Source organism: Schistocerca gregaria, chromosome 4 (assembly GCF_023897955.1).
Source record: "Schistocerca gregaria isolate iqSchGreg1 chromosome 4, iqSchGreg1.2, whole genome shotgun sequence".
In the NCBI taxonomy this organism is placed as follows: Eukaryota; Metazoa; Arthropoda; class Insecta; order Orthoptera; family Acrididae; genus Schistocerca; species Schistocerca gregaria.
The window spans coordinates 571,739,207-571,765,385 of record NC_064923.1 but is presented as its reverse complement, the minus strand read 5'-3'; the positions used below and the strand labels follow the sequence as shown (position 1 = coordinate 571,765,385).

At 39.1% G+C, this 26,179-nt stretch overlaps 1 protein-coding gene across 13 annotated transcripts in view; it reads right to left on the bottom strand.

Moving 5' to 3' along the window:
* Window positions 1-26,179, bottom strand: part of LOC126365822 (uncharacterized) — a 182,930-nt gene that overhangs the window by 55,400 nt on the left and 101,351 nt on the right. For all 13 annotated transcript variants that reach the window (XM_050008432.1, XM_050008439.1, XM_050008433.1 and 10 more), the window contains 2 exons: window positions 25,909-26,137; window positions 187-339 (listed from right to left, as the gene is read on the bottom strand). In XM_050008432.1, the coding sequence (XP_049864389.1) occupies window positions 187-339; window positions 25,909-26,137 (382 nt within the window). The remainder of the gene's footprint in view (window positions 1-186; window positions 340-25,908; window positions 26,138-26,179) is intronic.

Sequence of the window (26,179 nt, the reverse complement as noted above, 5' to 3'; positions counted from 1 at the left end):
ATGTTGTACATATTATGTGTTAATAAATTACTTAAATTCAGTGGGACACTCAATTTAAAAAGAAATTGCGTTACAGCTTTGAAACTGGTTAACTGAACAAGTTGTTCCATATTTAAAAGTTAAAAGGAATCTCCAAAATTTTGATTGTACATTCATAAGTTACTACACGTGGTCAACAACACTCACCCAAGGAGGATTGTTCAAGAGTATGCTTTGAGTAGCCAAGTATTTTTTAATTGCCATCATTTCTCTTACATTTGGTCCCCAACGATGCAACATTTTATGAACATACTGGTTATAGGCTGTAAATCTCATTTCATCAGAAACTTTACATTCCGGCTGAAAAAAATAACAACAGAAAGTTAGTACCATCATAGAATCAGAAAAGAAAGAGCTAGAGAAATGTAATACAATACTTCCACTTAAACTACATCAGCAACAATAAAAAACATTAGTCCTGTGTCGACTCACTCAAAAACAAACTTATGAGCAATCTCCCCCCCCCCCTTTCTCTCTCTCTCTCTCTCTCTCTCTCTCTCTCTCTCTCTCTCTCTCTCTCTGTGTGTGTGTGTGTGTGTGTGTGTGTGTGTGTGTGTGTGTGTGTCTCTCCCAGTTTCAGACAGGTGTCGGTGAGACTCTATCTTTTTCCTACATTGTTGATAATCCTACCTGATGTTTCCACTGATTGAAAACATACATTTCCATTGAAAAGATGCAACTTACAGTAGTTGTAAACATACCCATTTGGTTACAAAAATGTGATGCCAATACGGGGGCCAGTGTCAAAATTAAGCCCCAGTCAAACAGTACCTCAAGGTCTAGTGTGGGTAGTGGCCAAGTTTTAAGCAAACCACTGAGCGGGGTAGCCATACGGTCTGAAATGCCTTGCCATGGTCCACTTTCCAACCACTGCTTCCCATTCATTTCCCTAGACTTTTACAACTGCCAACTGGTTTCTGTACAAATTGTAAATAGTCTTTCGCTCCCTGTATTAGACCCTGTTACCTTCAGAATTTCAAAGAGAGTATTCCAGTTAAGTGTCAAAAGCTCTGTCTAAGCCTACAAATGCTAGAAATGTATGTTTGTCTTTATCTTTTAAGGAAAGTCATAGGGTTAGTACTGCCTCAGTTGTTCGAACATTTCTACAAAATCCGAACTGATCTTCCCCAAGGCTGGCTTCTACCAATTTTTCCATTCATCTGTAAAGAATTCATGTTAGCATTTTGCAGCCGTGACTTATTAAAGTGATAGTCCAGTAATTTTCACATCTGTCAACATCTGTTCTCTTTGGGATTGGAATTATTACATTTTTATTAAAGTCTGGAGGTATTTCACCTGTCTCATACATCTTGCTCACCAGATGGTAGCGTTTTGTCATGGCTGGGTCTCCCAAGGCTATCAGCAGTTCTAATGGAATGTTGTCTACTTCTAGGCCCCTGTTTTGACTTAGGTCTTTCAGCACTCTGTCAAATTCTTCACGCAGTATCATATCTCCCAATTCATCTTCATGTACATCCTCTTCCATTTCCATAATATTGCCCTCCAGTACATTGCTCCTGTATAGACCCTCTATATACTCCTTCCACCTTTCTGCTTTCCATTCTTTGCTTAAAACTAGTTTTCCATCTGAGCTCTTGATATTCATACAAGTGGTTACCTTTTCTCCAAAGGTTTCTTTAATTTTCCTGTAGGCAGTATCTATCTTACCCCTATATATGCTTCCACATCCTTAAATTTGTGCTCTAGTCATCCCTGCTTAGCCAATTTGCACTTCCTGTTGATCTCATTTTTGAGACATTTGTATTCCTTTTCGCCTGCTTCATTCACTGCATTTTCGTATTTTATCCTCACATCAATTAAATTCAATATCTCTTCTGTTACCCAAGGATTTCTACTACCCCTCGTCTCTTTACCTACTTGATCCTCTGCTGCCTTCACGATTTTATCTCTCAAAGCTACCCATTCTTCTTCCACTGTATTTCCTTCCCCTGTTCTTGTCAACTGCTCCCCAATGCTCTCTCTGAAACTCTCTACAACCCCTAGTTCTTTCAGTTTATCCATTTCCCATCTCCTTAAATTCTTACCTTTTTGCAGTTTCTTCTGTTTTAGTCTACAGTTCATAACCAATAAATTGTGGTCAGAACTGTATCTGCCCCTGGAAATGTCTTACAATTTAAAATCTGGCTCCTAAATCTCTGTCTTACCACTATATAATCTATCTGAAATCTTCGAGTGTCACAAGGCCTCTTCCACATATACAACCTTCTTTCATGATTCTTAAACCAAGTGTTAGCTACGATTTAAGTTATGCTCTGTGCAAAATTCCACCAGGTGGCTTCCTCTTTCATTCCTTACCTCATTCCATATTCACCTACTATTTTCCCTTCTCTTCGTTTTCCTATATTGAATTCCAGTTCCAATGACTATTAAATTTTCATCTACCCTCACTATCTGAATTTCTTTCATCTCATCATACATTTCTTTAATCAGATCATCATCTGTGGAGCTAGTTGGCATATAAACTTGTAATACTGTGGTAGGCACAGGCTTCATGTCTATCTTGGCTACAATAATGCCTTCACTATGCTGTTCGTAGCAGCTTAACTGCGATCCTATTTTTTTATTCATTATTAAACACACTTCTGCATTACCCCTATTTGATTTTATATTTATAGCCCTGTATCCGCTGACCAGAAGTCTTGTTCCTCCTGCCACCGAACTTCTCTAACTCCCACTATATCTAACTTTAACCTATCCATTTCCATTTTTAAATTTTCTAACCTACCTGGCTGATTAAGGGATCTGACATTCCATGCTAGGATCCATAGAACGCCAGTTCTGTTTCTCCTGATAACGACATCCTCGTGAGTAGTCCCTGCCCGGACGTCTGAGTGGTGGACAATTTACCTCCGGAATATTTTACCCAAGAGGGCGCCATCATCATTTAATCATACACTTCGATTATACACACAGTGTACAATCGAAGTATTCGAAAGTAATCACCAGAGTTTTGAGCACAACAACCCCACGGTTTCATGAGTCAAAGGTTTCCCTGTTCCCAGAATTCCTGTGTCTTTGATCTTAATCATCATGGTACAATAATTATGCCCTCCACCCCATGTACAATGTGCATTTTATTAATGGTCTGCTTGATTTCCTCACTGCATTTAAGAGCTGTTCATCACATTTTAACTCCTCAAAACTGTGGCTTTAAGCAACTAGCTATTAAGTAAATGTTTAATTAAGAATGGCATGTGAGCAAAATTGTTGCAGACTAGGCATGCACAGTCAGATGCAAACATAAGCTAACCCTGCAAAACATTAAAACAGAAAATTAACAGGTTTTTGGAACAAAGAAGTCATGTTTTTATGGGTGTTAACAGTTACTTCAGTTTGCAAATATTTCAAGAATATAACACTCCAGCTGCTTTCGTGGAGTAATTTCGTGATTCTTTCCCAAAGGCATGCCCTGAAGGGCAAAAAGCCAAAATATGTGTAAATTATTTGAAAGATGGATCATATATACAGTGAAGCGAAGCCTCCAAAACATGTAACACTTTCCAAGAATTTGATAAGGAATTTTGTTATGAATAATAGTGTCAAAGCTTCCAGCAGAAAATTGGAGTTGACTTAATGTTGCTGCCAATAAAAGATTGAAATAAAGGAATAATGAGTAGCTATTTTCAGTATCACTGGGATAAAAACACGAAAGACTTGCTATAATGCTGCACCATGGCTGTGAAGAAGTAATGTGTTTGATGCTCGATCACATGGAAGTCATTAACGATGAATGCTGAATGCAGGAACGAAACCAGAATAATCAATGCGACCAAAATTTTGGGTACACAGCATGACTAACACTACAATAATCATAATCAACAATGTAATTACAGCTGATAGGTAGAAGAAAATTATAGGCAGACAGATAATCGATACGTGAATGAACAACACCAACAATATGAAGGATATTCTCCGTCACACTATGATGAACAAAGGTGTGATAGGTCACCTGAAAAATCAAATAATGATCAACAGACACAAGTGCATCATTACTTGGAAAACTAAGTTCAGTTTGGAATAAGATCCAATTCAAAACAACACAGCCACAGAATTTGTCATGCTACCTCATATGACTATGGACATGACATGAGAGAAGATTTATTGTGAGAGATTGAAGTAATTATGGACAATGTCTTAATGACTATTATACCAGTTCATATCTGTGTGTTAAATTTATAATTTACTAGCTGAGAAATGCAGCACTGTCCAGTTGGAATATATGGCATGAGCACCATCCTACATATGAGATGCATACAGATGTATATCTCATCAAGGATATTATGAATGCATTCAGATTTGATGTCGGTTATCTGATTCACAATTTGTGAGTGAAGACACTGAGTCGCATTGCTTCATTAACATTTGCTTTTTGTTCCTCACTTCTGTTACATTCTTGTGCGCAGTTTTGTAAGTGTTGCTTTTCTTTCTTCTTCCATTTCGTTTCTTCATGCTAGTTTTCTCCATTGGGAATTCACATAAGAGTGTGTGAACATAGTTTTATGCTTCAGCATATTGTCTGGAAATGAAATTATGTACTGAGTAATACTAAATCATCCACAGTAACTAATAGAAGTATGATAAGGGTTATACTCAAAAAGAATAATGCAAAAGAAGAAAAAGCGAAGTGACTGACAAAAATGCACTAAATTATGAAAAGGATTGTACTCATGAAGGATAAGCAAACTGTTTATTTGAAATCACTATAGTCTACCATTTGAGAATTCATTTGTTAGTTACGTCTACCATTGGATTATTCATTTGTTAGTTACAAGTATTTTTGTCTTTGAGCCTATCTGGACTTTTTCCTGTGTATCTCTGTTGATCATCGGTAAAGTGTGATTGATGAAATAAATGCATATTCACAATTGTGGTAAAGTTCGTAAGCCACAGACTATACAGGCGTTTTTCTAAGAGTATTTACTGCTCCATATTTCATGAATTTTTGCTTGTCACATTCGCCCACTGCCACACACCATGGCCAAATTCTCTTACTAATAGCATGAGACCAAGGGCTGTCTACCACCACAAAGACAAGTGGGTGGCAAAGTGTGGTCATGGAGAAAAGTCTGTCAATATGTACACTCACTAGCCTTAGTTACACTCCTGGAAATGGAAAAAAGAACACATTGACACCGGTGTGTCAGACTCACCATACTTGCTCCTGACACTGCGAGAGGGCTGTACAAGCAATGATCACACGCACGGCACAGCGGACACACCAGGAACTGCGGTGTTGGCCGTCGAATGGCGCTAGCTGCGCAGCATTTGTGCACCGCCGCCGTCAGTGTCAGATAGTTTGCCGTGGCATATGGAGCTCCATCGCAGTCTTTAACACTGGTAGCATGCCGCGACAGCGTGGATGTGAACCGTATGTGCAGCTGACGGACTTTGAGCGAAGGTGTATAGTGGGCATGCGGGAGGCCAGGTGGACGTACCGCCGAATTGCTCAACACGTGGGACGTGAGGTCTCCACAGTACATCGATGTTGTCGCCAGTGGTTGGCGGAAGGTGCACGTGCCCGTTGACCTGGGACCGGACTGCAGCGACGCACGGATGCACGCCAAGACCGTAGGATCCTACGCAGTGCCGTAGGGGACCGCACCGCCACTTCCCAGCAAATTAGGGACACTGTTGCTCCTGGGGTAGCGGCGAGGACCATTCGCAACCGTCTCCATGAAGCTGGGCTACGGTCCCGCACACCGTTAGGCCGTCTTCCGCTCACGCCCCAACATCGTGCAGCCCGCCTCCAGTGGTGTCGCGACAGGCGTGAATGGAGACGTGTCGTCTTCAGCGATGAGAGTCGCTTCTGCCTTGGTGCCAATGATGGTCGTATGCGTGTTTGGCCCCGTGCAGGTGAGCGCCACAATCAGGACTGCATACGACCGAGGCACACAGGGCCAACACCCGGCATCATGGGATGGGGAGTGATCTCCTACACTGGCCGTACACCTCTGGTGATCGTCGAGGGGACACTGAATAGTGCACGGTACATCCAAACCATCATCGAACCCATCGTTCTACCATTCCTAGACCGGCAAGGGAACTTGCTGTTCCAACAGGACAATGCACGTCCGCATGTATCCCGTGCCACCCAACGTGCTCTAGAAGGTGTAACTCAACTACCCTGGCCAGCAAGATCTCCGGATCTGTCCCCCATTGAGCATGTTTGGGACTGGATGAAGCATCGTCTCTTGCGGTCTGCACGTCCAGCACGAACGCTGGTCCAACTGAGGCGCCAGGTGGAAATGGCATGGCAAGCCGTTCCACAGGACTACATCCAGCATCTCTACGATCGTCTCCATGGGAGAATAGCAGCCTACATTGCTGCGAAAGGTGGATATACACTGTACTAGTGCCAACATTGTGCATGCTCTGTTGCCTCTGTCTATGTGCCTGTGGTTCTGTCAGTGTGATCATGTGATGTATCTGACCCCAGGAATGTGTCAATAAAGTTTCCCCTTCCTGGGACAATGAATTCACGGTGTTCTTATTTCAATTTCCAGGAGTGTATATAGACAAAGAAGATGGAAAATGACAGTCAACTGACTACAGTCTCACATAAATAACAGCAATAATTATGCAGCATTGTTATTTCTGGTCTTTCTAGCAAAGAGTGTGAGAATTATTAGTGTGATTAAAAATAAAAGTAAGCCCATAAGTGAGCAGATATTTTTAAAGTTTTCTGTTGACAGAAGAGAATTTGAACAGGAATGTTGATAATTCCATCTTTATTTGTTAATTTCTTGATTGGCAATGCTTGGCTAATGAAATACAAGAGTAGATTGGATCTCAGAAGCAGTAGATTAATTATTAAAGGTAGCAGAGCAGAGATGATAGTCTATTTTAAAGGGTGCTCTAGAAGATGTTGACACTCCGAGTGTAAATGAAAAATATATTGATGTACGAGAAAATGAAGTTGAAGCTCAAGTCAGTGTGGTTTATTATGCTGATACGCAGGTCATTGCAGTTGAGGAAAATGAAGACACGAATCTGATTCTATGTAAAACCCATGGAAAAATTCAACAATTATCTGATTTAGTAAAAGAACAAAAGCGAGAATTACCTGAAGTATCAAAACAGTGTTATAAGAGTGCTTTCCAAGAATCCAGGGTTAATGAATGTCTGTAAATGCAAAACTCCTTACCCTCTCCCTTAAAACCCACATCCTTTCGTCTTTCCCTCTCCTCCCCTCTTTCCTGAAGAAGCAACCGTTGGTTGCGAAAGCTAGAAATTTTGTGTGTGTGTTTGTGTGTTATTTTATTGTGCCTGTCTACCGGTGCTTTCCCGCTTGGTAAGTCTTGGAATCTTTGTTTTTAATATATTTTCCCATGTGGTAGTTTCTTTCTGTTTTAAATTACATATTACGGATCATGAGTATTTAAAGGCAGACCTTATCTTACTCTGTCAATACAATGTGAAGCTGTGAAATGAGAAAGCAAAAGAAAGCTGTAACAAGGAATCACTGAGCAGTCAGATTGCAACTATCGTAATCCCATCTATGTAGTTAGAACAAATAATAATAATAATAAAAAAAAAAATGCATCAGTCAGATTGGTTTTGGATGCACATGCTGTTCAAAAAATTATACTTGTATAACTACATCAGACACAGATTCTAGAAGAACTATTACGGAGATTTAAAGGCATCAAATATTTAACAAATTTCAAGTTAAAAAGCAGTTTTTGGCAGCTGGAATTGATGAAGCTAGAGGAGGATACAATGTCATTCAAAATAATGGCACAGATTACCAGTCCACAATAATGTCATGCGGCCTGAACGTGTAATTTTCACTTTTATGCATTCGTTAGATAAAGTTTTAGATGATAAGTTGCTGCAAAAGGTAGTCATCTGCAATTATGATATTTTAATTGGAAGCAAAACTTGGGAAGAACACCTTGATCCCATGAAAGAAGTATTAGAAACACATAAAATATCAAATATTATCATCAGTGTGGATAAAACTAAATTGGGCAGAAACAATTAAAATTCTTGGGACACATTATAACGTCAGATAGAACTGGGCCAGATCCAGAGAAACTGAAAGCTGTAAGAATGTTTGGAATGCTGAAATGCCGGGAAACAACATAAAAGCATTTTGGGATTCTGTGGACATTATCGTTGATTCCTTGAGATTACTGTCTGTCAGCACCCTCAATAAAGTTACTGAAGAAAGACATAATCTGGATATGGTCAGAGGAATGATGATCCAACTTCGATTTTATCAAGTCAAAATTGTGTCAAGCTAAACCGTGACACCATCCGGATATAGCAAAGGAATTTTTCATGGACTGACAGTAGCAATACACCATAGGTATTGAGGTGTATGAAATACATGGCAAAACAGACCATCATACAAATGCATCTGCAAATCGCTCCTTAAATCTATGATGAAGTACATAGTTACCAGTCGTGAACCTCTAATGACTGTCTGGGGATTTCAGAAATTTCACTTTTACCTACTCGGAAGAAAAACTATTGCCTTGACAGACCACAAGACTTTAACTTTCTTAACGAGCTGTCGCTGAATACACAACCATGACTTGCTGGGAATTAAGTTTACAAGAATTTGATTATGAAAGCTTTTTGCCGCTCCAAGTCAATATTTTTGGCACATTGTCACATCTTATTGATTATGTAGGAGAGACAAACAGTGCACATCTGTTACAGTGAGATATACACATTAATTTCATCAAGGGTGTTGGAGGAAAGTAGTTATCAAGAAATTACTATGCAATATGTTGGCAGAACAAGGTGCAGATGAAGTGTGAAAGCAAGTGAGAACTTCGTATGATGACCCAGATCACTTCAACTCTACTGTAATGAAGAACAAGCAATAGTATCAAAACAGCAGACTATTTTGTACCAATGATCCAGTCTTAATTCTGACTAGTGGAGATTATTTATACCACAACATGCAATAGATGATGATAAATATTTACACAAGAGTTACACACATTTTGGCCCAAGTAAATGCATTACAAAATTGCATGAATATAATGCATTTAATAACATGGCAAAAACAGTTTTTGTGATTTCAAAACTGTGTGATTTTGTGTTAGAAAATAAAGGTTTCAACTGAGTAGCATAGAGGATATATCAATAGTAAAATACTTGACAAACCTGGCCCCGATGCTTTCAGCTGATCTCTATGAATCAGTGCTGAGAGCTACAGGCAATTTTATGCACAGTATGCACAATTTGTTTGTCTTTATCCTTTGCACAATTGCAGAATACTCAAGAAATTGAAAGGTTATTTTCTGAATATGACCAAACTAGAATGCATCCTCAGCGATAATGGCTCACAGTTTAGATCAAAATTATGGAAGTTTCATGGAGAATCAAGCCATAAAGTAAATTTTAATTTCCACTTATTGTCCAGCTTTGAATCCAATAGTGTGAATTATGTGAGAACGCCGAAGATTATTTCATGCATACTATGACAAATATCATAGGAAGTGATAAGCAAACCTTCACAACTTCAAAACAGCAATGAGCATTTTAAGTCATGACAGCATACGTATGACACCACACACAGTTTTATGCAATTAAAAGTAACCCAGTATCTTTGAACAGTATGTAACTTATCCATAAAAAAACTGATATCCCACATGATGAAATGTTGTAACAAATTTTAAGCTCCACAAATGAGAAAGCTCTAATACACAAAGTGAGTGAGTGGATTCTTGTCAAATTACATACAAAATCTTCCAAGGTCAAACATGAATTTAAGGAATTTAATCATCATCACATTTGCTCCTTTGCAATCAAAATGACTGTGCATCTATTTGCACACAACAGCAATTCAAGCAAATTTATGGATTCCAGCACACAGAGAATATTACACTGTACTACATATCTTGAAATGTGGGTGTAGAGTTTTTCACTTAAATGGACAATACTATGGAACTGTAACTATTTTCTACTGTATAGGATTTTTTTATGCGTAGAAGAAGATTATTTGTGTGTGTGCATTGTTTTTCATCTTACAGACAGTGACTGATCTGATGGAGACATCGCAACAGTGCAGTTTACACAAATTACATTTGTGTGTGTGTGTGTGTGTGTGTGTGTGTGTGTGTGTGTGTGTGTGTGTGTCAGAACTTATTGAAACAAGTGTTTTAGGAGCAAAAACTGCAAGAAAAGAATAACACAGTCACATGATTGTGTATTTTCGTTTTTATTACTGCTGGTATCAACTGTCTATTTTTTATGTACCTGAGCCACATACACAGTCATAGAAGCAATGTAGCAGAGATTTGATTCTACAGCTATGTCATCGCAAAGGTGTGCCACAGTTAGCAGTGTTCTTTTATGGTTAGAGTTCACCACCTTCCAGTCCATTCTGTCCCCTCCACTTTGGCAGTGTCCACCAATGTCCACAAACACTGACCTTTCCGAATGCTTTGCAGAGCAGTTGTCAATGCATCATGTCATTAACCAAAATGAATTTTAATCACCTCAACTTAACCTTAACTTTGCTGTTCTCACATGTGTTTTCACAGTCTGCCTAAGATATTAGCTTAACAACTACCAAAAAAGTACACACTAGAAGATGTCTTGTACATTTGTTCTGATGAAGAACACTTTCAATTATATTATTGTTTGATTGCTAATTTATGCATGTACTACATGACATTTCTCCCCTGTTCAGTGGTTTATGAGTATGTTCCTCACATTTCCAATCCATCTTGCAAATATTTCTATGTTGCTTATATTTATATATGTGCAATTACTTTACTTGACAGATTAGGCCAACTTATAGTTTCTGACCATTAAACTATATGCTCTGCCAGTATTTTTAGTTTGCGAATAACATTTTACATTTTATTAAATCAATCAGTTTTTTTTGTGTTAAGACTGTCTATTAACACTCACTAGTAACAAATACACATGGACTTTGTACTATTTGTTAATTTGCTATACAATTTTGTATTATTTATAATAATACACAATGTACAGCCACATTAGTGTGACCACCTGTCAAACAATAATATAAATTTTCAGTGCGGATCGCTGTGAGACATGCTGGATGAGACTCAGTGAGGTTCTGGAAGGTACAGACAGGGATGAGGAGCCATGTTGACTCCAGTGCCATGGCCAACTGTGCTAGGTTTCTCAGTTGAGAATCCATGGCATGAAAGCCTAATAAATGTGGTCCCACAGAATCTTAATCGAGTTTAAATCTCGGTGGTCAGGGGAATATAGTAAATTCATTCTGCTGCTCTTTGAACTAAGCATATACAATGCGAGCTATGTGACACAATGCATTGTCCTGCTGGTAGATGCCATTGCACTGAGGAAAAACAAACTGCATGCAGGTGTGGCCATGGTTCCCAGGACAGATGCATACTTGTATTGGTCTAGCGTGCCTACAAGAATGACAAGACCATACAGGGAATGCCATAAAAACATTCTTCAGAGCATAACCCTCCCTCCTTGTTTGCTTTTGGACATTTCATGATGTACACACCAACGACCATCTGTCCAATTGGGAATAAAAGGGATTCATCTGAAAAGGCCACCTGCTACTCAGTGAATGTCCACTTACAATATTGGTGTGCAAATTCCAGCTTTTGTCACGCATAAACAGCAGTTGGCTTGGGTGCATAAAACAGAAATCGTCACAGCCATCTATGGCTTGTGGTGCTTCAAAGTTGCCCCGGTACCTGTTTTGGATAGTCCAATTTTGTCATGCACAGTATACTTTAACCGCAGCAGCACGTGAACGGCTTACGAACAGAGCTGTTTCAGAAATGCTTTCACCCTTGGCCCGAATGAGAATGATCATGCCCTTCTGGATGTCAGATAAATTGCTCCAATTATGCATCGCAACAATGACTGCACTGTTTTCCATGTGACAATGCTGAGAAATAAATATGTACACATGACGAATAAAGATGTAGAATGTTAATAAAGTTTATTTTATTTAAAAAGGCTTTAAGAGTTTTCACATAAGAAATTCAGAGGCATTACTCTCCGCAATCCATTGTACAAACTGAATTATTTGAACAAAGTAGAAATCTACAGAGATCTATACAGTTTGACAAGTAAATTTTGTGGTTTATAGTGTCAAAACACTCTATGTTTATTGTATGTGGCAAAAAACTATGTACTACACTAGTTTGCTCCTGATCAGGAGCCTTGTTTTTTGTTACAGTTAATCAACTGATTGTATAGATCAAAGGATATTAAGGATGGAGTACAATTACATATACATCTACATCTATACTCCCCAAGTCACCTCAAAGTGTGTGGCAGAGGGTAATTTATGTACCACTGTCGTTCACCCTTTTCCTATTCCAATCACATTTGGTTCTCAGGAAGAAGGATTGCTGGTAAGCCTCTTTGTCGGCTCGAATCTCTCTAATTTTATTTTAGTGGTCTTTTCATGAGATATATGTAGGAGGAAGCAATACATTGGTTGATTCTTCTAGAAATGTACACACTCTGAACTTAAACAGCAAACCATACCATGATGCAGAACACCCCTCTTCCATTGTCTTCCACTGGAGCTGGCTGGGCATCTCCAAGATCCTTTCTTGCTTATCAAATGAAGCTACAATGAAACATACTGCTCTTCTTTGATCTTCTCTATTTCCTCTATCAGTCCAATCCAACATGTTCCCAAGATGTATGAGAAATACTCAAGTATTGGTCAAATGAGAGTTCTGTAAGCTATTTCCTTTGTTGATGGACTTCATTCCCTAAGGATTCTTCCAATGAACCTCAGTCTGGCATATGCCTTACCGACAATTAATTTTATGTGATTATTCTAATTCAAATGATTCTGTACACATATTCCTAGACAGTTTGTAAAGTAACTGCTTCTAGTGATTTTTTTAAATCATGTAATGATACACCATTTTCACTTTCTTCACTATTTTTATTTGTCCACACCTATCAGACCAGGCTGCTCCAACTCATTCATGTAAGAGGACCACACTAAACATACCATTGTACAGGCTCCTGTACGAAGGACATAGTAATATGGATCCCTGGCACCGATTTACAGCTGAGTGCTTAAAACAAATAAGTCACCTTGTCAGGATGGAATCCCAATTCAGTTTTACAAAGCATACTCTACAGCATTGGCTCCTTACTTAGATCACATTTATCATAAATCTCGCACAGCACAAAGTCCCAAGCAACTGGAAGAAAGTGCAGGTGACTCCTGTATATAAGAAAGGTAGAAGAACAAACCCACAAAATTACATACCACTATCCTTAACATTGGTTTGCTGCAGAATTCTTAATCACATATGCTCATTTAAAACACAATAAATTTCCTTGAGATGGAAAAGCTTCTGTTCAAGAATCAGCACAGTTTCAGAAATCATCATTTATGCAAAACTCAGCTTGCCCTTTCCTCATACCCTGAAAACCATGGATGGAGGGGAACAGGTAAATTCCATATTTCTAGATTTCCTACATTCCTTTTACATGACTGCAGAATATTAACAAAGGTACGAGCATATCAAATAGGTCCCCAGATAGGTGAGTGGTTCAGAGACTTCTCAAGTAATGGAGCCCAGTGCATTCTCCTCAATGACAATTGTTCATCAGAGATAAGGGTAGGAATCAGGAGTGCCCCAGGGAAATGTAATAGGACTGCTCTTGGTCACTTTATACATAAATAATCTGTCAGGCAGTGCAGTGTACAGAAAAGACTTGTAGTTAAATTACTTTAGGAAGTTACAAGATTACATAAACAAAATTTCTACTTGGTGTGATGAATGATTGCTTGTTATCAACGCAGAAGATTGTAAGTTAATGCAGATGAGTAGGAAAAACAATCCTGTAATGTTTGAATAAAGCATTAGTAGTGTACTGCTTGACACAGTTACATCAACGAAATATCTAGATGTAACATTGCAATGCAATATGATATGGAATGAGTACTTGACGAAGGTAGTGGGGGAAGGCAAATTGTCAACTTCAGTTTTTCGAAGAATTTTAGGAAATTGTGATTCACCCGAAAAGGAGACTGCATGTAAGAATACAAGTGTAACCCCATTCTTGAGTACTTCTTGAGTGTTTGGTTCCTACACCAGATCGGATTTAAGTAAGACACTGTAGTAATTCATAGGCGGGCAGCTAGATTTGTTACTGGCACTTTTGATCAACACACGAGTACTATGGATTTGCTCAAATGGGGATCCTTGGAGGGAAGACGGCATTATTTTCACAGAACACTTCTGAGGAAATTTACAGAAACCAGATGATTTGAGAACAATTCTAGTGCCACCAACGCATGTTTTGCATAAGAGAAATTAGAGCACATGCCGAGGCCAACAGACAATCGTTTTTCCCTCATTCTATTTGTGAGTAGAACAGGAACACAAATGACTAGTAATGATGCAAGGTACCCTACATCACACACTATATGGTGGCTTGTGGAGTATGTATGTAGATGTAGATGTAGTTGTAGAGCCCACAAGGCTCTGCTCCTCATCCACTGGGCATGTGCAGTACACAGGTGACCTGTGGCACCATGTTCACACCTTCTTCAGTTGTGTATGAACAGCCTGATCTCTCACTGATATTACACAAGATTTAAATAACTTAAATATGATGCTTCAAAGGAAGAACCTACTGATTATCCACATTTATGGTTGAAGTCCATCTATCTGAATGGCACACATTTCCTTCCTCCCCCACCTGTCTTTATATCTATGGTTAACTTTAGATATTTCACATCGTTTATCAGCAAAACATTATTCACTGTCATCTGACTTTTGAAACAAGGTGTCAGGAGTAGTGTAGCCTGTAAAATGAAGTGAAATAATTAACCAATCCATTTTTCAGTTGCACATGACAATGTGCCTTTCGAAATGCAATGAGAAGTAATTGATTTACAACATTAAATTCTGTTCAGCGATATGTACTACAGTGGCACAAATTTGCGATGTACAGGTAAAACTGCTTCCCAAATGACACTGAAATGTGATTGACATCATGCCTATCCTTGGGTCAACATTTTGTTGTGATCAACTATCTTTCTTTCTTCTTTTCTTGTCAGGTAGAAAAAAAAAAAAAGCTGTAGAAAGATCAAGACTGAAAAGTTTTCTGCATCTTGTGACACTACAGAATCTGATGACATATATTTCATCAGCTGTGAATAAGAATCAATGTCATATACCAAATTTGTAATAAAATGTTAGTATTTTTTACTTGGGTGGAATATTTCTGTTAAACAGTCAATGTTAACTCACCAGACTGCATTGTTATGTGAAAAGTGGCTACCAACGTAAGAGCCATTACTCAAGCTCTGGTTGTGGGCACTTGGTTGAAGCACACAACTTAGTTTGCTTTGGCCTGATAGAGGCGTCTCACGCTGGAACATCCTGTATCAGACCATGCTTTTCACATCCTTTCTTTTGGTACAGGAATCTTAATCACAATTCTACAGAAAACTTTCTTGTATTTCTGTTTTTGGTAAAGCGCCCTAATACACTCACATCTCACACTCCCCTGCATCCACCTCCTGTTAGTTCTGCTGTGTTTCTTGACTTACCATCTATAACAAGAACTTTATTCTCATTTGATGCCTCCCTCCTTAAATGGAAATTTGGTAACACATATTAATTCAGCAAATTCCAATTTAATTTCATGTTTTCCACATAAAATATTTCACACTCTTCTCCAGATGTCACTAACGATCAGAGATTGTGCAGACTTTCATTTGATCCATGGTGTACATTAGAATATTGATTATTTTTTCTATTTTTGTGATTCCCCACAGACTTTTTTCTCCGTCTGAAAATCTGTTCTACAGTTTGAACACATTATTCACATTAATGTTGCAACATATTGTTAATTCACATGTTACTGGAAGGCAACAACATATCCCCCCCCCCCTCTACCAGCAGCAAGATTCTTACTTGTAGCTCAGTCCATAGCTATACACATCTAGGATGATACAATGAGTAGGAATAGACGTAAAAAGGTTAGTAAAAAAAAAGGCCTTACATTAAAAAGGCAACAGGTGTTACAAGTTAATTACAAAATGTTAAATGAACTGAAGTAAACTTTACATTTTTCTAAGCTAATTTTCCACAGCTGATATCACTGAACCTGGTTTTTTTGTGTTGGTAAGTGTTATTTAATAATATCAATCATCAACTTGGTCTGTGGAATAATTTTGTTTTTAGAGATTTCAAAACAGTTGTATTGTGTATGTAACCTTCAAATCAGTAAACGGGAGTTTTCTCTTCGTATAAAATTCTTTGTCGGTCAGTTAATCACATACGTAAATTCAACCAACATTTACAATAATTCATACTTGAGTGACTAAATTCGAATATATTCGCTTGTCTCTTGAAAATGAGCCATATGAAGGATGTTGCAACACTGCAGCCACACATGTAAACATCAAGAAAATGTGCAATATGGTGTAGAATGAAATGTGCTTAGAACTGAATAAGCCACAACTATGCCATAAGTGTATTGGAGGGAGAGTAATATAGATTTTACATGGAGAATCAACTATGAGAATTTTTGGAGTCAAATGGAGGCAGCATTTTTTAATTATAATATTTAATTGTAACAGTCGAAAATAAATGTGAAAATGAATTTCACAGGTTGTTTGGACCACTTTGAAAATGATCAACTAATTTTGTGAAGTAATCTAGCACTGGGGATGAGACATGGATCAACCACCCCTTCAGTAATGAAACACAAATCAAGGCAATGAGCCAAGGTTGATGGCATTTCACAAAATAGGACAAAGTCAAATTTTATCTGCTGGAAAGATTATGGTCATCATTGTCTGAGATGTGAAAAGGCTTTTCTTCATGTATTGCCTTGGAATCGATTAACCAGAAACCAGTAAATACTAGCAAAATCTTCCATACTAAATGGATTAACAAAACATGTAAAAAGATGACTGGAATACAAATAGGAGAAAACTGAGGTGGTAGTAATTATTCTTTTACTTATTTTGTTAGATAGGCTCTAGAATCACGATAATCTTCCAATGATTATAACAGTTCTCAATAAATTAATCCAAAATATATGATCAAGTTGACACACTGTTTATAAAATCCACATTTCGGTCACTATTGCAAGTGACCATCATCAGGGTGATATTTCCAGCAAATACATTACCTTGTTGAACACCATTTTCAACAGTGGCCAAGACATTAGTTTTATAAGCAACATCATGATCTCGTACATATCTAGAAATATTTTGCTGAAGGTGATTATAGCCACTGAAGCCTACTCTTGCACATATTAACAGTTGTTATTTTTTAAGCAAGATGTTTCTCTAGAGTTCACTGTGTCCAGCACAGCTCTCTAAATATACATCTATACTCTGCAAACCACTGCAATCTGCATGGCAGAGGATACATCGTAATGTACAAGTTAGTAGAGCTTTTTCTCATTCCATTCACCTATAACGTGTGGGAAGTGTTTGATACCTCCATCCCTACTTTTATTAATCTAATCTTCTCCTCAAGTTCTCTATGGAAATAATATGAGTCATCATTTAAAATCACCAGTTCTTGAAACTTTGTAAGTAGTCTTTCTTGGGATATTTGAAGTTCAGTTTCTTCAGCATCTCTCCGTGACACTCATGGGACCATTAGGTACTAGTTCCTAGTTTCTCAAAGTACCTAGTTTCCTAGTTTCTCAAATCAAAAACTCTGAAAATAACATTATAGTCATTCTGAGGATGTTTTGGTTTTAAGTCTCTTTTTTTTGTATGCCCATTTCCTATTTATTTATTTTTTTCTAAATTTCATGTGTCAGGATATTCTTGTTCTCAGATCAAGTCAAGGATGTTGAAGGTGTGTTTCATCCATTTAATTACCTTTTTTGCACAGTTTCCTTTTTTTATCTTTTTCTTCCCCTTTCTTAAGAATGTATTTCTTTTATTGGATTCTTTATGTTAACAATTTTGATCCAATACATTGTGTATGAACTTTCTCTCTTTCCTTTTTAATTCCACTAACAAATAACAAACTTTTTTGAGAAACAATATGACACTTGGATGTACACACACACACACACACACACACACACACACACACACACACAAGACAATTTGGTAAAGTTTAATTCTGGTATTTATGGAGAACTGTTTTCTGTTGCAAATGTGTTGTTTGTCTCAAGAATCCATTTCTGGCTCCTGCTGTCAATGTGTCTACTCGATCACATATTTAAAGGTACTTGCATACGTATTTTAATGGTCTGTATTTGGAGCTTAGTGGGACTGTGTTTTCACAAATATTAAACATTACTTTCACTTCTTCAAAAGATACTTGCAAGTCAGTTCGTGCTGCTACTTCTCTCAGTATGTTAATTTGTTCTGTCGCTGTTTCACAATCTTCTGTCAAAATGGCTATGCCATTTACAAAAGCTAAGCCTTCTATTTCTATACTACTCTTGTTAGTATCAAGCATGAAAAATTTAAACATGTTCTGAATTTAATTTATTTTGCAATACTTGTATCTTCTTCTTCTTCTTCTTTTTTTCCCCACACACACAGCTGAATAACAGTGACAAAAGTACATTTCCCTGCCACCCTACTGCTTTGCTTCAAATTGTTTATTGAACGTCCTTGGAATTTTATTTTGAACTCACTATTAATCAATGCTGTTTTTCATCAACTACCACTTCTGACAGTACTTTAAGAAGCACATCATATTTAATTGAGTCATACGTCTCATTAAAACTGGTGGAGGTAAATATACGAATATATTATCTTTGTGTTGGCAGACAACAGCTTATTGATGTTTCCAGGTGATGTCAATAACAAATAATATTTTTAATCAGGGCAATGGATTGAACTGATAGGGCTAGAAGGACCAAACTATGATGTCATCAGTGACTCCATCTTATATGTGTACAGCAGGAAAGGATACAGAACTGAGAACTCAGTTGTAACCAAGAGTCAATAAAACCAAGAGAGAGAGAGAAGCAAGTAGAAGTGAGAGTGGGGTAAGAAGGTGAAGATGAGGGAATTGTTCTGCTCAGAAAGCATCTGAAGGCCCCTGGGACATGTTATGGGATTGGAGATGTGCCCTCTGCATGTGAAAGGCATTCCCTCACCCTCCATTGCAACATGGAAACTAGCAACGTGGACAAGTTGATAAGACCTCGGGGAAGAGTCCAATGATGACAAGACAGTAAATCAATGACAATGTAAAAAAAATAAGAAAAATTACAACGTGGGAAAGCAGGAATCGCACTGGACCAGTGAGCAAGTGCAGATTTGGGCCCGCTGGGTCAAAGCAGGTGACGAGAGAACCCCACCAATCCTTCAAGCAGCCAATGTGGCGATGTGACCTACCTCACAGAAAGGAGTAGAAACCACCCTTACAGGTAAAATGTAAGGCCAGATCAGTCACTTTGGCATCATCCGCTAGCATCAGAGCATCTGATAGCAGGTTGAGAAATCAGTGCATCTGATAGCAGGTTGAGAAATCAGTGCAGACAATGTGTTCTGAAACACTTCACTATTGGCAGGGAGATATCACATTGTAGACAGTAAAACCTAGAGACATCCTCACACAAACAGCCACAGCCCCAAAGTCATATTGAGTGGCACATGTTCACTATAGACAAAGAGTCCAGAATGTACATGCAACCTCTGCCCAATGCTCTGTCATAGTCAGCTTGATTCTTAAAATAGCCCCAACAGGCACAGAGGGCTAGGGTTCGCAATGCTGGGAACAAAGTTTCCTAGATGGCAATGCAACCATAAGGGGCACGCATAAGACAAATTTTAGCTCAGCCAGATGGTGGAAAAACCAAACCAGTTCTGCTGAAAGATCATGCTATTCGTTTCCAACATGGGGTTGAAGGAACAAATGAGGCATGTCATGCCCTAGTGTTGCCTGCTTGCCACTGGTTGCAAGGATGCAGCATAATTACACATTGGTTCTGAATCAGTTGGTGTGGGTGATGTGGTGCAACAGGAGCCAACAGGAACTCGGTATAGAGGTGGAACATGAGGGGTCTGGTGGCAAGTGGACCACTGGAACCTTCGTTGCCCTGGAGGTCTTCTTTTTGTCCGCCTTTTCCTTGGATGATTTCGATGTCCGCAAGGGCTTGTTTACCTTAGTTTCAGGGTCAGGGGAAGAATGTTTAGCTTTACGGCCGGCAACCTGTGTTTCCTTCAGCCACTGGTTGATATTCAGTAGTAGATCTGCAGAACCCTGTGACAGGAGTGTTGGAGAGTTCCAAGGAACCTCTGCCTGGTGACAGACACCGGAGGAGGGTGTTGCACCTCTGGCTGGGGATGAAGATCAATATCCCTGGTGGGTGGGCAGTCGACACTCCAACAGTGGATGTGGAGGAAACACGAGGAGGAGGGGCTCCAGGTGAGTGGAGGTAGTTTAGTGGCCCCAAGGGCCTAATGTAGAAGGCACAAACGGCATTATAGCAGTAACAAATGTCATCTCCATATGTACATAATTCAAATGATCACATTTTGTTTTGGCCTCCTCATATGCGAGTCAGTCAAGAGTCTTGTGAATAGGGGGAATAGTGCTCTCCACGGTTGACATAGCAGGGTTGGCCAGGTAGTGGGGGTGGGGGGGTGGGGGGGGGGGGGTGGATGGCTACTGTGTTGGATTTTGGGCATAGCACAAGGAGCATTGGCTGAAGCTACAAGAGAAGACATGTGCCCACTCGTGAATTTGCAGCACCGTATAGGAGGGGGAACATACAGCTTCACATCACAGCGATAAACCATTGCCTTGATCTTTCAGTAAATTGGTCACTTTCAAGGGCCAAGATGAGGACCCCAGTATCAACCCTATTGTCCTTTCGTCACAACAGGACATGATGGATGAAATGCATACCTTGTCACTCCAAATTGACACATAACTTGTCATAGGTCTGTAAAGCACGTCATGGTTGTTTGTCACAAGTGAGCAGTGTACGCAACTGAACAGGGGATGCTGTTTTAATCAGAACTGAATCACTTTTCATTTTCAAAATAGCTGCTACTTCCCAAACCTGTCATCAAGGGGTTCAACAAATAATAATGGCTTTGTTGTCTCCATAGCAAACTAAGTGTTGTGTGGAGTATTTCTCTCCTTGTCTGTTTGCCCTCTGTCCTTTGCATAGCAAAGCCAGGGAAGGAAACATTGCGGAATAATACCCCTCTGCATTGCATTAGTCCTTTCCTTCAAAAGAGACTGCTGAGGCCATGTTGCCACCAGTGGAAAAAAACGTTTGTATTTGCAAGTCATCTGCCTTGGTGCCACCCCCTCTGAACATGGACTTTCCTCATGGGCATCAACCACCCACAGCAACAGCAAACTAGCTCGTTAATCATTGCTAGGGTCCTTGTGCCCCAGCCACAATGGGCACATACTCCTTGGCATACATGGGGAGTTTCCAGCTCAGGTACCAGTAGTACGATCCCTGCATGATCAGGGGGCTAACTAGACAACCCCCCCCCCCCCCCCCCCCCCACACACACACACAATGGAATGGCTACGGTGTTGGGTTTTGGGTATACTGCTCTTGCCAAAATGGAAGGGTGCAGAGACAGAAAGGCACAAAAAATGGATTATACACAATATAATGAAAAATGAAAGGTTTTAGAAAGTGCCGGAAGACAGGATAGTGAGTGTTGAAAATTATAAGCCAAATCCAAGCACAATTGGTGCCAAGAAGACTATCCAATGGAAAGGTACAGGGAGAAATGAAGAAGGATAGACTTGCAGCATGGAAAGGGAAGAAGCATTGTATGGGGCAGGGCCCTGTGGCAGTCAAGAAAAAAAAAGTAATAATAATAATAATAATAATAATAATAATGGGAGCCCTCTGGTGGGGAATCAGGACAATTTGTCTGCCCATAAATCTACAGTGGTAATGGGAAAACTGATGGATTTTTATTAAAAAATTGTAGGACAAACTAGCATGTTCCTTAATATTATCATTATCTGGCTTCAACCTACTCTGAGATATAAAGATATTGTTGACTGGGAAATGTTCTGAATCTAATGGATGTATTAAATTCAACTGAAAGGCTGTGACATATATATTCTGCTAATATTCCTGACACACTTCAAATGGAATGCACATGCAGTTGGACAAGATGCATTAGTGTCAAAGAGGAATGTGTGGGAAAATAAAGTTATTTTTTGACCTTGAGGGATAGCCTTTTCACGAATTAAAGGAAACTATGACTACTACTACTACTACTACTACTACTACTACCACCACCACGGGGTGTTCAAACAGTGAATTCATTCGTTTGGTCTAAACAAAAAGTACATCAGCTGCAAGAATCCCCTCTACACACTCAAGAACTGTGTGTCTGGTATGCACCATCACATAGCCAAATAGTCATTACATTCTTTCATGGCACAGTAATTAGTGAGCACCACATACAGATGATGCAACAATATCTAAACACTATACATGAAAATAAGTTCTTACCTGGCAAAGTGAACTGGTTACCTGGCCAGCATGGCAGCACCTTTATGTCAGAGGAGGAGGGAGAAGAGGCATTACTAGAGGACACTCCAGCAGTCTTGCGAGCAGAGCAATGTCACGTTTCACGGTTGTAAGTACCACTGAGTGTACTCCCAGTTAATAAGAAGAATGAAAAAAGGCATACAATATATCTCACCATGGCTACTCTCGATGCTTCATTGGCAGTAATCATAAAATGATCTTCTTCACTGAAGGTAATCAGTATTCATTGAGCACTACAAACAGATGCTGCAACGTTTTCTAGACACCATACATGATAATCAGCTATTACCCCCAGCATAGCAAACTGGTTACTCGTTCAGCATGCCAGTACCTTCCTGCCACAGAAACATGGAGAGGCATTACTGCCACACAGTCCAGTACTCTTATAAGCAGATCAATGTCACATGTTAAACGGTTGTGTGTGCCACTGAGTGAAGTGTCCATTAATAAGAACAAAGAAATGGCATACAATTTATCTCAACAAGAGTGCTCTCATTGTTTTGCTGGTAATATCCATAAAATGACCCCCCCTGAAATCACTGTCTTCCACAGCTGTGTCTGTTGACTCATCATCCGGAGTATCAATTTTCGATGAAAATCCTCCCTTTATGTTTCTATCTTTGAGGGGTGTTCAATATGCAATGCAACACATTTTCTTCAGCCAGTTTTAGCTGATAAAATGTGGAATTTGTTGTGGGATATTGTGGAATATTTCCACTTCAGCCTAAGTAGTCAAGCTATATGTAACCTTCAAAACGGCATCTGTAATGGAAGGGCATTCCAAGCAGAGAGTAGTCACTTTGGCGGAAAATCAGACCACCGCAGACATCCTTAGGCATTTGCAAAATGTCTATGAAGACCTGGCACTAAATAAAAGCACGATGAGTCATTGGGCGAGGTGCCTGTTATCACTGCAACAATGCTGCGCAAACCTGTCTGATCTCCCAAGTGCCCACTGGCCGCACACAGCTGTGACTCCTGCGATGTTGGAATGTGTGGACACTCTTATTCGAGGTAGCAGACGGATCACAAACACCTCGCTACACAATTGGGCGTCTGTTGGTAGTGTTGACACACACGTCCACTACTTGGGGTACTCAAAGGTTTTTGCTTGTTGGGTTCCTTGTTGGCTAACACGAAACCATAAAGAGTAATGGAGGATCATCTGTGGAGAATTGCTTGCATGTTAAGAGGCTGCTTGACATTTTTTTTATTATTAAAGATCATCACAAGCAATGAAACATTGGTTCATCACATAGATCTGGAAACAAAACGGCAATCCCTGGAGTGGCGCCCGCCAGTTCTTCAAAGAAAAATATCAAAACTACACTCTCAGGCGGTAAATTGATGGTGACAGTCTTTTGGTACTCTGAAGTGATTTTTCTATTTCATGTCCTCCTCCATGCTGAAATGATTAAATCTGGAGTGTACTGTGCTACTCACAAGAAATAATTTCTGCATGTTAATCACCACAAAAATGCAAACAAACTTCTCCTTCTTCATGGCAACGCAAGGCAAAGTATGTGAACCCAAGAGGAGCTGACAAAATTTCATTTTTTGGATTACTCTTCCTCATTCATCCTAGAGCCCAGATCTTGTACCTTCCAACTTCCATCTGTTTGGCCCAATAAGGACGCACTCTGCAGGCAAAACATTCTCACAATAGAAGGTTCTCCCCCCCCCCCCCCCCCACCCAAACACACACGCAAGCAAATGCAATTCACACACAGGACTGCAGTCTCAGGCAACTGAAACACTGCCTGAGACTGCAGTTGTGTGTGTGTGTGTTTGTGGGCGTGAGTGCGTGCGCACGTGTGCATGCGAGTGTGTATATTGGTTATGAAGGGTTTAATGGCCAAAAACTTCAATTGTCAGAGTTCTTTGCTTGTGCCTATCTGTGACTCAGCATCTGCACTATATGGTGAGTAGCAACTTTCCTTATCATAATATTGTTACATTCCATCTTGGATTTTCCACTATTAGATTCATATTCTTGAAGTATTAGAACTATCGATCTTATTGTTTGCAAGATTCCAGATCAGTTCTGTAGGACTTATGTGCAGATAGTGTGACAGCAGTCAGAAGGGAACCAGTCTTCCTGTCAAATTTTGTCAATGCAATGAAGAGCAGATGGTTTGTGCTCCTTAAATAATTAATGCCAAAAGTTCAAATTTCCTTGTTTCTATGTACTTTCTGTCCAAAGTTTTTCTGTTACAAGTATAGGAGACAAGTGAACGTGAAAAGAATTGTTGCCTGACACTATTTGACAATTCTCTTATCACACTGTAAATTTGCAACTTTTATTCACAGTGTAGTGTGTATGAATCCACAGTTTGTCTAAAGAAACTATTTAATTATGATGTTCATTTCTTTTTATAAAAAGTCTAATGAAGTATGCTATTTTTGTAACTGTGTTCTTATGTCCAAACATAATTATTTGTTCATTCTGGAACCTTTAACAACGAAATTTCATAGGTGGAACAGTTTTTCTCAGAGTTTCTTTCTTAGCCTGGAGGTCTACTTCTGTGTGACAAAAGCTGTGAAGTTTCTGCAAAGATCGTATTTCAAAAATTGTTGTCTAATAACACATTTATATACATCATGGATGAAATATTTATTATATGCATTTTACTTATTCTCCTTTAGTGCAGATACTAGAATTCTGATCGGCTCAGCACTGTGTCCCTCCTTCAATTTTTACACTACTGACACACTCAACTCCTGATTCTCTCTCTGTCGGTAAAATTAATGACTACAACAGCAAATTAATGTGGCTAGCCATGAAGGTATTTTCGGTGGTCACGTTTCACTCACATTCTGTGGTCACACTGTCAGCTAACAATGCGGATTACTTTGAACTGGAACATGACTCAACCAAGTAATGTGACCAACTGATTTCCCACTATGGCTGGTAACCACTATACCTTGCTGTGTAATATAGTACTCGTGGTCCCAGCAAGACAATGTTACTGCTGATACAGTCAACAATAACAATATTTTCTGAGCTCATTGTTTTCATGGACAACCTATCCTAAAGTGGCTGCAGTATACAATTGCCTGATTTATCCCCACTTGATTACTTCTTGTGAGGAATTCTTACGGATTCTGCTTACACAGCACATCCACACACTATTCTTGAACTGCACAAAGAAAGCGAACAATGTATGGCTGAAACCCTTCAATACATGCAGCGACATATTCTATCACATAAATTGCAGAATATATGCCACTATCAGCTATTATTGTAAGCTAATATTTTTCCTATTAGGTTCTGTTGCTTTTTGAACACCTTAGCCACAATTTCTACTTCTACTGCTACTGTTACTACTACTTCTATGTTACAACTATTATTACTGTTACTATTACTACTATACTAAAGAAAATCATTTACTATTCTTTTATTCAAACCTTGAAATTCTGAGGTGGAACAACACGGCATAAGCCAAATTTCTCTGCAATTGGTCGAATCTTATCTATGAACTCAAGGGGGTCCTGAAATTCTTTCTCAGTGGGCCGAAATGTAGGTGCTTCCACCAACTGTGCAGCACCACCTGGAGCTGGGAATGCTGATGAATTGACGGGTGTAATCACATAATTTGAATCTGATGACTTTACACATTTTGCCTTTGCAGGACCCCTAGAATTACAAAAAAAAGGGTAAAATAAACATTTACAACAA